At 35.9% G+C, this 12,144-nt stretch overlaps 1 protein-coding gene across 1 annotated transcript; it reads left to right on the forward strand.

Moving 5' to 3' along the window:
- Window positions 1–8,934: 8,934 nt before the first annotated feature.
- On the forward strand, window positions 8,935–11,362 carry LOC122602123 (GEM-like protein 7). The gene is made up of 4 exons (XM_043774851.1): window positions 8,935–9,154; window positions 9,297–9,401; window positions 10,170–10,444; window positions 11,147–11,362. The coding sequence occupies exons 1-4, from the start codon at window positions 9,016–9,018 to the stop codon at window positions 11,324–11,326; spliced, it is 699 nt and encodes a 232-aa protein (XP_043630786.1). The 5' UTR covers window positions 8,935–9,015; the 3' UTR covers window positions 11,327–11,362.
- Window positions 11,363–12,144: the final 782 nt, after the last annotated feature.

A 12,144-nucleotide genomic window follows, 5' to 3' on the forward strand; every position in this document is an offset into this window, starting at 1 on the left:
ATCTAAAATTCGAAGGGTTCTCACTGCCAACCCGGTGATCAATTCTGGGCCTCTGCAAGATATATTGCTGGGGATAATCAGAGGATTGAAGCTACGGTGAATAATCAAGTCATCCAGTTCACTCCTCAGGATTTGATCCAGATACTTGGATTGGGTACTGAAGCCCAAGAGGGAGGAGTTAATGGTCCCATCACAACCCACTGGCACTAAGATATGGAGTTTATAGAAGAATGGGTTATGTTGGGGATCGAAACCAAAACACCTTCATGAAGAACTGTGTTCATGGGAAATGGAAGTTCTTTAGTCACATGGTTTTGGTTGCTCTGAGCAACAGGAAGACCGGGTATGATAACCTGAATATCGAGACCCAGTCCCAAATTTTCTCCCTTGTGCTAAATAAGCCTTACAGCTTCTCTTGTTACTTCTAATGAGATTAGAAGGCAAGTTAGTGCAACTGCCAACGAGCTCTTTTTGATGTATCCTCGACTCATTATGATGATCATCAATGCTCGTTTGCCCAGTTTACCACAGGTGGGTCCTGTCGAGCATGTAACTATTATGCCAAATCGTATATTCAACGATAGTTACAACTACAGAGGCTCTCTCCCACCTCTAGCTCGACCGACTGACAGACATCTCTTTGGTGCAGTCATCACTCCGGCATACATTGCACCTAATAATGATGGATTTGCCCATGATGGGTCAGATGTTGATGGAAATGTTGTTGCAGCTCCACAACAAGTTCCTCAACCACTACCTGCAGCACACCAAGTACAACAACAGCAACAACAACAATAACCTCCAGTGCAATAACCCCCAGTAAATGCTAAAGTAGTCGATGACTTGTTCTTTCAAATGGAACAAGGTCAAGGTAATGCTGAAGAGGCTGCGGAGGTTGCACAACAAATGTTGGAACTAAATGATGTTATCAATCAGGTTCAACATTTTGACGCTCGTGTTGATCTAGAGGCAGAGATCAACAAGTTGTTTGAGGATCACGAGGCCGATGATGAGGCAAGTAGTGATTCTCATATCACTGTGAGTAGTACAGAGGACAGCTCCAGTGATGATGATGGTTAAGAGGACCCTCAAGAGAGAGCATGCAGGCTTCTACAAGAAAAGCGTGTTGCTCAATCTAAAAGGGAACTCAAGGCTGATGCAGATTTCCAGCCTAAGGAGGAGGATGAAGAAGATAGTTCGCCTCTACAACCTAGGAGTAGAAAAAAGGCTGATGAAGGCACATCTAGCACTCAGAAGTCTCCTAGACTTAGTGCTATGATGAGTGTGGCAGTTGAAGAGGGACAAGGGCATGAGTCTGAGCATGTGCAGAGACATACTGAGGAGGTAACTGCTAGACCTAGGGAGCAGGTTAGGGGTTGATGATGAGGCCACCAGTTGAGCAAGCAAGTACAAGAATCAGACTTTCAGCTACAGGGTCTGCATTCACATCTTTCACCAGTGCAACAACAACATTAGTTCCTCATACTACATTTACACTTCCGATTGTTGGACCTTCTGCAATTCAGCAACCACATGCATCCACATTCAGACCGTCAGAGTCAAGACCGACTGCACCACCAACTATCCCTTCTCGACCATCAGTGATGTCTTCCCAACCAAGCAGCTCCAGAACTGACAATGATGTAATATTTGGGTTGGTAAAGCAAGTGGCTGATATGAGAGCCTTGGTTTCTGGCTTGACAGAGAATCTGTTTAAGCAGGAAGAATCACATCGTCAAGAGCTTGAAGAGCTGAAGGCTAAGAATGCTCAGCTTCGAACAAGGCAGGAGGCTCTATAATCAATCCAATCTGAGACAACCAAGCACCTGTATCAGATTGTCGAAAGATTGGAGAACCATAATGAAGTTATAAAGAGCCACACTGCAGGTTTGACAAGCTTAGATGACGACTATGACCAGCTAAATGAGATTATTGAAAATCTTAAGTCTTAGGGGGAGATACAGCCAACCTGCAAGGATGATGCCCTTAAGAGGGAAAGTAGAGAGGACGAGGGAGATGATCCTAGCAGACAAAGAGAGACTTCAAGATTTCCAATGGGCACGAGGACTGCCGTATCTCAGAGGGAGCAAAGCCAGCCAGGTGCTGTTGGTACCTCTCGAGCCCCCACAACTGAAGAAAAAGGGAAAGCACCTGCCGATGCTGGTCCCACACCAACTAGAGATGTAGGAGTTGGTGTCCAGGAACAATCAACTGGAGATGTAAGAGTTGGTCGTCAGAATGTTCCACTTCTTTTTGGAGATGATGTTATATCATTTGACTCTTCTGGCACCTTGAATCTGAAGAACGAGATCTTTCTCAAGTTCGGATACGATGACGTGGCATATCAAAATGCAATGGCCGACATGATCAAGCCAAAGGATCCTGGATCTAGGGCCAATAAAAAAAAGCTCGTAGACTTGCTGCAGGCAGAAGCACAGATTCACTAACAGAGTCTGACTCAGATTTTGAGAAGGAAACTCAGGTCGAAAGAAAGAAGAAGAGCAGAAGATCGTGAAGAACTTCTGAAGTTCCTGAAGAGGGTTTTTGGCCACCACTTAGGATGACAAACGAAGACTTGAAGGCCATATCTAGATGCTGATGTCAAGGGGGAGACTGTTAGTGCATGATTCCCAGTAACATGAGCATTCTAGATATGTGAGGTATATTTATTTATTTATATGTGAGTTTCTTTTTTTTTTTTGGAATAGGATTCACAATTTAAATTTGTTGTTTCATTTTTCTCTTCAAAGGAATGACTTTTGGTTATTGTGTTTAAACGTTTGATGCTCATATTTTTCTGTTTACTAACGCTCTTTTGTTGTTGAGCAAGAAGTAGAGTACTTTAGAAGTTCAGATAGTTTGCCATACAAGTTGGACTATTTTTTGTTTATTAACTTATTACTGTTTGAACTAAATTATACATCGGGTCATATTGGAGTCTACTGTGAGAATGTAAGTGAAGAAAGTGAAAAGATTAGTAGGCTTACCATAAGACACTTCTTGGTCCATACTGATAAGTAATAATGAAGATGGGACACTTCTTGGTTTGCTATGCAGATGTTTTGAGCTCTCCCAGAAAGGTACAACCCAAGCACTGTTGTATATTTTCATCCCCCAAGTAGATAGTTTTGCATTCTGCCTGAATTACGGCAGCCAAAAATAAAACAAAATGTCTGAACATTTAGAAACTGACATGGGCCAAATGGGTTTGAAATCACCCGAAGGCTTAATGGCGGCCTCTTAGTTCTTATAAGATTTTAATTATTATTGTAACACATTTAATTAATATATTTTGGGCAAATGTACAATACGTTCTTGGTGTCTAACACAACCAGTCCCATAATGTTTTCAACCGTACAACAAATTAATCGTTTTGACCCATTAACAAACCTTCCCGATCCATCCATCTTGTCACCACCACTTAATATTTCCGTTTAGCCAATCTGATTCTGAGTTTTGATCATATGGAAATGCGTAATGTCATTACTAGAAAAACCATATGCCATATGCTTTTAGAATATTCTTTTGACATGCTGCAGGATGACCTGGAAGATCTACATGATGAAGATCTTGCTTAAACCATGAGAAAAGAGAAAAAACGGGTTGCAAAAATTTGGGGAAAAAACTCGGGAACATTCACAATTCTATGGTCGAAATTCATCTGATGCTTATATCCTCCGTTGTTTTAAATTCCTAAAATTAATCCTTATACATAAAACAGCTTGCTCGAGATATACAAAGATTGGTTTGGGCTGTTAGTATGGCACACACTAGACAGACACATTAACTTCAGATTTGTGATTGGTTCGTCAATATAAAATGTAAATACGTTTGCACCATGTGGTTTTTCTACCTATGTTTCCGTATTATTTTATCATTAGTTTGTGTTATAAATATTAGATAGATACTAGCTTTTGGCCATTTTATTTATGTGTTATGGAAAATATGTGGTGCTATTTTGCAGATATGATGAACCATTCTTGGCAACCAAATTATTTTTCCATTGGCGATTTAACGGTTGTATGTTTGTGCTGATGACAAACTCTGGACAATGGATTAAAAAGGGATTAGAGGTCAAATTCATGATCATTGTTGCTCAAAAATTATTTTCGGGTCATTCTAATGTTAAAGATGGTGAGCAGTACTCGAGGTTTGATAAGATACGTCTAGACAATCCTTACAGGTGTGAGCTCTGAAGTCTATACTCCTGCTAATATGACTTGTGCAAATTGATAGATGAAAATACATGGTTAGCCTTTTTGGCAGTCTATTGTGAATTGATATTCTGTGATCATGAGTAGTTGAGTTAGTTAACATCAACTTTACAACAAATAAAATAAGGTAGCAAGTTGTGTCATTGACATTTTGCGTTGTTACATTTGTTCTGATGGACGACATGGATAAATCGGTATAACATTATGGTCCATAATGGTTTACAAGTATATTTTCAACTTTTGCCACTTTCGAATGTGAAGAGTATAGTCACTTCTTCATTGACTTATATTTCCTTAGTGGAAAACCCCCATATCTCTGCTCATGCTGAAATTCGGTATAGTTGTATTTGTAATTTAAATATATTTGCTATCTACAATAAGATGTTCAATCATACACATATTTAATAAAAACTTTTACCACTAAGTATATAATTCTAACTTTACAAGGCCAAATATGTTATGTAATGGTAAAACTTTAGCAAATGAGCATATAAAATTGATGCTTTACGACTTATATATCCAGTATTCCAATATGTTGTATTACAGATACCATAACATAACAGAAAAACGTCTTACCAAAGGTTAAACTTATAAGACATAAGTGTCAAGTGTCCTAACAAGTTATGTTATGATATGACTCTCACAAATAAGGGTACTATAACATGATCTTTTAGGACTTGAATACCAGGTGTCCTATTATGTTATGTTATGATAGGACCCCAATGATCAAGTGTCCTATCATATTACAACATAACGAGACCTCAACAAGTAAACGTCTTATAAAGTATTTTATTAGGACGCATATTTTAAGTGTCCTGTTAAATTCTATGATGATAGGACTCCAAACACTCATGTGTCATACTATATAGTTTTTTAGGACGCCCGTTTAACTGCTTATATTATAATATAGCCTCAAACACTCATTCGTCCTATTACATAGCTTTTTAGGACACTCGTTTAGTGGCGTCCTAGGAAAAGGGTCCTAAAAAGCCCTTTTTGTTGTAGTGTTATTTATAAGTTCAAGTCTTGTAATTATCTTGTAATTACCGTTTGTCCATAATATTACCTTGGCATATTTTGTTGAGCCAATTGGGATCCAATTTTGTTTATGTGTTTGTTTATTATTTGTATTTTGTAGGTTTTAGACATAACATGTAAAGAGTCATTACGTTAATATTGTTTATGCGTTTAACAGCAGTTGAGAAATTAACTTAATGTACTTCCAAAGGGAAGTTAAGATAATGGTGTTTCTGCATTAGTTGAGTTAATGTCGATTCTGCATCTTGACGGCAGTAAAGACATTTACTCAACATATCCTAAGTGTTATTTGAGGGTTCTTAGGAACAAGCAAAAGTTTTGCTTTTTCAAAGTAAGAACACTCAAATGGTCATTTGAGAGTTTCTAAGAAATAAGCAAAAGTATGTTTGTTCTCAAGAACTCTGAAATGGGTTGAGAGTTTCTGTGGAAACAAGCAAAAGTATGCTTGACCACAAAAACACTCAAATGTTTTGTGTGTTCAAGGAAACACAGAAAACAGGCCAAAACCCTAATGGGCCTTGACCATTGAAACACGCAAATCCATTGGGCCATGCGTGTATCAGAAACACGCAAATGACCATTTGCATCTTCCTGGTCCTTGCCTATAAATAGAGGGTGTGTGTCATGCGTGTTCTAACAAGAGTGTAGAGAGAGAAACGAGCAAATCCTAGAGCAAGAAAAACCAAGAACACACATGGTTTGTCATATGGGTAACACTCGTCTTGTGCACGAACCGCAAACACACACCCGGCCCCCGAACGGCTCGTAGATTTAGATTACCACGTGTTTGGTAAAGTGAATCCAGAGAGCCGTTCCCACGAGTGTTTACTTTCACGCGAAAAGATATATATATATATATATAGTGTTATATATGTCATCTAAAGGTTGATTTAAATACCGTGGGTTATCTTGAGGAATTTCCGCACCTCGACATATCCTTAATCTCAGTTCGATAAGAGTACAAGACCCGAGTGACTTACATTATGGTTTCTAGTTTCGATTTTGACTTTCCCATTGTGCTTTTAAAATTTGTTGTTGGGTATTTCCTTTAAAAAAAAACTTAGTATAAAATTGTATATCGTTAATAAAAAGTTAAGTTCTCAAGTTGAGAAATAAAGTCCATATTGGGAAACAAAAAATTAACTTTTTTTATCGTTGAAAAAAATTTCAAATATTATAAAAACAGATGGAGAAACAAATTATCGTGGTGGTTCAAAAGTTGAAAGTGATTTTGATTAAGCTTAATAATTAATATCATCTTTTAATGATCTCTTAGAAAATTAAAAAGTTCATTCACCTAAATAGGTAGTTTGATAACTTTCAGTAGTCTAGTAAAAAAAATAAAAAGTCTAATGACTTAAAATGAATGTTTTACATTAAAAAAACATTTCTACTATTAAAGGAACATGAAAACTTTGTGGAAAAATATTATCTGAGGCCATCCACAACAATGGTATTCATATGTGATTTGTGATGACATGGATAATGTTTGCAGTGAAGGTATTGTTGTGGGTGATGAGATAGAGAGTATACATCCTTGGGTGTTTGTAGAGAAAGATGATAAATGATGGAGGTAGATGACAAAACTTGGATAAATGATGAATATATTGCTTTGACAAAATATAGTTTGGATCGATGTGTGTAAAAAGGATGAATATATTATGGGAAATGATTGATCCTCCAACTTAAATAGCTTAAAAACCTCCTAATCATGATTCATGAGATTATGACATTTGTCAAAATCAAAGGATTAGATTATGAGAGAAAATAAGTGGAAAACACTTTTCAAGTAGTTAGTGAAGTACGAGGATTTTTAGAAAGATTTATCATTTTCCCATTTATTATTGTTATGGGTAATTAGAGAATGTTTGTGGGAAGAATGAATAAAAAGCTGACGTGATATACAAATTAGGATGTTAGGGGCAAGGGTGTAGTCGGCTATTTTTATCGGCAAAAAGCATCGGCTCTCATCGGCTCTTTGGCAACCCTATAACACATGCATCGGCTAGTTTTGGAAAGTTTGGCTATATATATCAACATGTTTTGGCTGATCCTTGTGAACGTTGGGAGTGTGCCTTTGTGACCACTTTTTTTGTTCCCAAAACTTCATTTTCACCGGAAACCTAACCGGAAAATTTGGGGGTTTTCGATTTTGAGGCTAGATCTATGTTTTTCTTGGCTTCTATTGCCAGAATACATGCCGATAAAACTTGTCGATGCTCCTTAACATTACATTGCACACTTTCCGGTGAGATCGGGATTTCCGGTGGTTGCCGGCCAGAAACGTTCACTTTTTTAACGTCCAAAACTTTGTTTGGCTTGTGCAAGGGTGTAGTTGGCTATTTGACTACTTGTTCGGTTTTCCAGCGACCCCTTTTTTGGTGTTTCCGGTTTACGATAGGGTTTCCTGTTGCTTTCTTGGATCAGTTTTCTGGCGAGACCTTTCTTGGGTTTCCGGTAAACTATTGGTACTACTGCATGTTGCATCGGTTTTCCGACGAGCTCTTTCTTGGGTTTTACGGTTAACTGCTGTCGCGGCTTACGTTGGCTGTGGTTTTCCAGCCAGCCCTTTCTTGGGTTTATGGTTAACTGTTGCTGTTGCTTACGGTGGCTAGTTTTCCAGCGAACCCTTTTATTGGGTTTTACGGTGAACTGCTCCTGCTTATATACATACATATATATATATATGTATATATGTATATTTAACTTTTTACATTGCCGTTAATTGCTTGTTTATGATTAGTTTGGTAGTGTTAACTTAGCGGTAGCATTGGCAGATTTTTCCTTGGTAGCGTTGCCGGATTTTGTTCCATTAAAGTGATATGTAGCCGGAAAAAGTAGTTTTAGCCGATGATGGTATCGTTGAACAGTTAGGTTGCCGGTGTTACGTTAAATGGGCGATGATGATACAGATGTTTGTAAAAATGGGACTCGAATGATCCAAGGCGTATCTTGGCGGGGTAAACCCTTCGGATGATCCGACCCCCAAATTCTGAACCCAAGTTTTTATTTTATAAAAAAAGGTCACTTTTTTATGTATTCCGACAAAATTTTTTAATTTCCAGTTACCTTTGGAATGTTTTTTGACATTGGTAATTTGGCAAGTTTTGGCTAGTTTTGTTTGCTATACCATGTGTTTTGGATAGTTACGACATGTGTCGAATGGTGATTCGTCAATAATTAGCCAAACTAGCCAATTTGTCAAACTTTTGGCACTACACCCTTCGCTCTTATAGAGTAGGATGCTCGTTAGATGGATATCATTAAAGGAAAATGATAAATCCTCTTAACCAACTCTCCTAAAAATCCTCCTAATATATCCACTTGTTAACACATGGAATCCGCTAATTCTCTTTCCTAATCTCATCCCCTGATTTTCCACATGTTACAATCTTATTAATTAGGAAAATTTTTAGGCTAATCATTTAGAAGGATCGATCATTACACATCCTTAAATGATGCGGTCCTTATTAAGTGTCATGATTATGGTTAAACAGTGTAGAAAATAAGAAGAATATAAAGGAAGTTAGTTGGAAGTCTACAATATTTACTGTTATTACTGGATAATAATAGTGACAGAAACAGCGTTGAAACACAACGCACATACACAGACGACTTTGACTTCTCAACCCCCAACTTAGATAAACAACTCCATCCCTATTTCCTTCCTCTTTCTTTCTTTGTTTCACACACACACACACACACACAAGCACAAATATATATTAAACACATAAACACAGTTTTGTATTGTTTGATTTCAATAATGGTGGACAAAAACAACGGTGACAAATATTCCGATCACTACAAAATCATTCATGACCAAACTGGCAATGAGTCATCATCTCCAGCTAGCATGTTCTTATTCAGCCCATCTTCTTTTTTATCTCCTACTACTACTTCAAGTACACTCTCTTTTTATATCTTATTTCATACACTTAATCATTATTATTAGCTACTTCTTTCTTACTCATATAGTTTTTCTTTTTCTTTTTAACTTGGAATGGCTTAGTAATTGTTTTGTGTTTTAATATATTATGTTTAAAGGTAATGAAGATGGAGGAGACACCATACAGAAAAATCCTGAAATGAAGAAGCATCATACATGTAGTAAAACAAGTAATAGTTTTGCATCTAGAGTTAGAGATCATGGTAATTAATTAATTTATCTTATATGATGTGACCAATTAACATTTCTTCATTTTAATTACTATCTATTTATTGTGTTATACTAGCTAGGATTTGACATGAAGGGGTCCGTCGTTGCTTGATTAATTAGGGGGCCGATTAGAGAAATTAATGTTGATATAGCCTAGCTTCTGAATGAAAATTTAAATAAAAAGTTGTGTTAGTTGATGAGCGTTTAACGCCCTGTAGCCCCTACTAGCTGCGGCTTGAATCTTGGTTTTGCAAGAAAACTTATAAAAAAATGAATGAATAAATAAAAAACTGTGTACGTGGTCTAAAATTTATTCTTTCCCCGAAGTGATTGTCAAGTTAAATGTAGTACTCATAAAATAAATGTGTCACGTACTTGAAAATGTTTTCATTTCAAGTTCAAATATATTTTTGTATAATTGTATGTATTTAGTTGAAAATGTTTTTATTCCGTGTATTCCATTTTCATATGCCATTGAATGTATTGTCCATTTGGCGGTGGTTTTTAGACTAAGCAAATAAATTGCAAAAAATGTGTTTAAAATGTTTTGGGAATGCAACAATATAACATTTTGGACTGTATGTCCACATGTTTTTGGTTGAAATTGGTATAATAGAAATTAGATCCATAGGCCTTCATGAAAAAAATTGACATCTCTTAGGTCAATGATATGATATTATTAGTTTCTAGATCTATGTAAAATTAATTAAAAGACAGGAAAAAAAGGATTGAAGATGTAATTAAATGTTTTTGACATGTAGTGACAATGGGTCCGAAGTTATCAGAGACAGTGAAGGGGAAGCTAAGATTGGGAGCAAAAATAATACGAAAAGGAGGAAGGGAAAATATATTCAAGGAAGTATTTGGTGAGAATGATGAAGAGAAATTATTGAAAGCCTCTCAATGTTATTTGTCAACCACTGCAGGTCCAATTGCTGGGGTACTCTTCATTTCCACTCAAAAGGTTGCTTTTTGTAGTGACAGATCTATCACATTGCGTTCACCCAACGGGGACCTAATTCGAAAGCCTTACAAGGTAATTAATTCAACACCTTAATTAATTTCCCTTAATTATTTAATCAATCCCATTTCTTTCTGCAAAAGTTTTGATGATTTGGAGTTGTTGGTAATTCAAATTAACACATAAGTTAATTCAAGCCCCTAGGGCACACGTTTACGAATATGTAGCATATTATATTTTAGGAAACCTTGAGTCTATTCAAATCATCTGTAATACGTGTGAAACACACATAAGTTTTCTTGTTTCGCGTAAGTGGTTAGATTCTTAAGCATAATATTTAGTTACTTATTATTATTATCATCATGAATTTCTGTCTCAAACAAACAATTATAGAGTGTGACATAGGCAACTTGTAGTCGAAATGCAATTATGCAAATTGGTTTGTTTGTTCCTTTGCATTTTCACAAGTAGGATAGTTGATATACATCATATCATCGTACCTTGTTAATTTCTTTTCTATAAAGCATGTTATTATGTAGGTTCATATATATACTATAAATGAAATGTGTCACATAACTCCTCTTATATTATCGGATAAAAGTATGACCCACTAAAGAATGATCAAAACCCACTTTATACTACCGGTAATTTTGATATTCGTCTTGACGGGGTATCAGGCTGATTAAATAAATTGTTGAAAATCATTTACGCTTGTATTTTGTGTATGGTTAATGGTTTGAATGTGTTGTATCACATATATATATTGTTTGGTCACAGGTATTGATTCCAATAAGCAAGATTAAAGAAGCAAACGAGAGTGAGAACGTCGACAACACGGCACAAAAGTACATAGAAATAGTTACGGATGATAACTTTGAATTCTGGTTCATGGGTTTTGTTCGTTATGAAAAAGCATTTCGTAATCTTAGAAAGGCACTTTCTTTTGTTTCAAAGTAATGAAACTTTTAATTAATCATATATTAATTGTACAAATTTGTGTTAGCCTTGTCTGAAATATGTTGTATTTATTCTTTCAATTCCAGTTTAGAAATACGATGTAATGTATTCAGGACACTCGCTAATCGCTAGAGTCTCAAGCTTTTATTCTTATCCATCATGATCCCTATATGTATATGTTAACTTAAAAACGGTATTGAAAGACTTGCAAATATGGATACAAATGGGCAATATGCAGAGCTCGAACCACACATGTCTGGAGTAAAAAAAAAAGAAAAAATTCATTCATACAAATGTAAGAGGTGAAATTTGAAAGAAAAAATTCATTCATACAAATGTAAGAAGTGAAATTTGAACTTTGTTCGATTTTCCTTAAAGTTTAATATCTTACCAATAAACCATAAACCCATCGTCGTGCACATCTCCTTAATTATATTAGAATGTTAAAAAAAATCATATAGACACGTTTTATGTGTTTTTCTATATTCTTATTCAACATTTTGCACTTTGCATTAAACTTTTATATCTCGATGTATGTTTTCCTTTGCATTTGCAGTTTTTATCATTATGACTTATCTTACAACTTGATACAACAAAAACTAGAGCATCAAGATATATAGAAATAAAAGAATAAGAATCGTATGAGCACTTTATCTTTTTTACATTTTCTTTCTCGATAAAAAGGCGTCGTTCCCTACCTTTCCATTAATGTCGTAATAATGTGAGGAGAAACTATCCTCAAGTGTCAAATAACCATTATGCCAAGTTAGCTTGTAGAATTATGAATATTTCCAACAGATTATGTTGTTCCTCGTGTA

This window comes from Erigeron canadensis, chromosome 5, assembly GCF_010389155.1.
Source record: "Erigeron canadensis isolate Cc75 chromosome 5, C_canadensis_v1, whole genome shotgun sequence".
Taxonomy (NCBI): Eukaryota; Viridiplantae; Streptophyta; class Magnoliopsida; order Asterales; family Asteraceae; genus Erigeron; species Erigeron canadensis.

Excerpts from the sequence above, each read along its gene's own strand:
- LOC122602123 (XM_043774851.1), top strand. The coding sequence starts at position 9,016 with ATGGTGGACAAAAACAACGGTGACAAATATTCCGATCACTACAAAATC. Across the intron at positions 9,155-9,296 it reads ATCTCCTACTACTACTTCAA|GTAATGAAGATGGAGGAGAC; the intron begins GTACACTCTCTT and ends TTATGTTTAAAG. Across the intron at positions 9,402-10,169 it reads ATCTAGAGTTAGAGATCATG|TGACAATGGGTCCGAAGTTA; the intron begins GTAATTAATTAA and ends TTTGACATGTAG.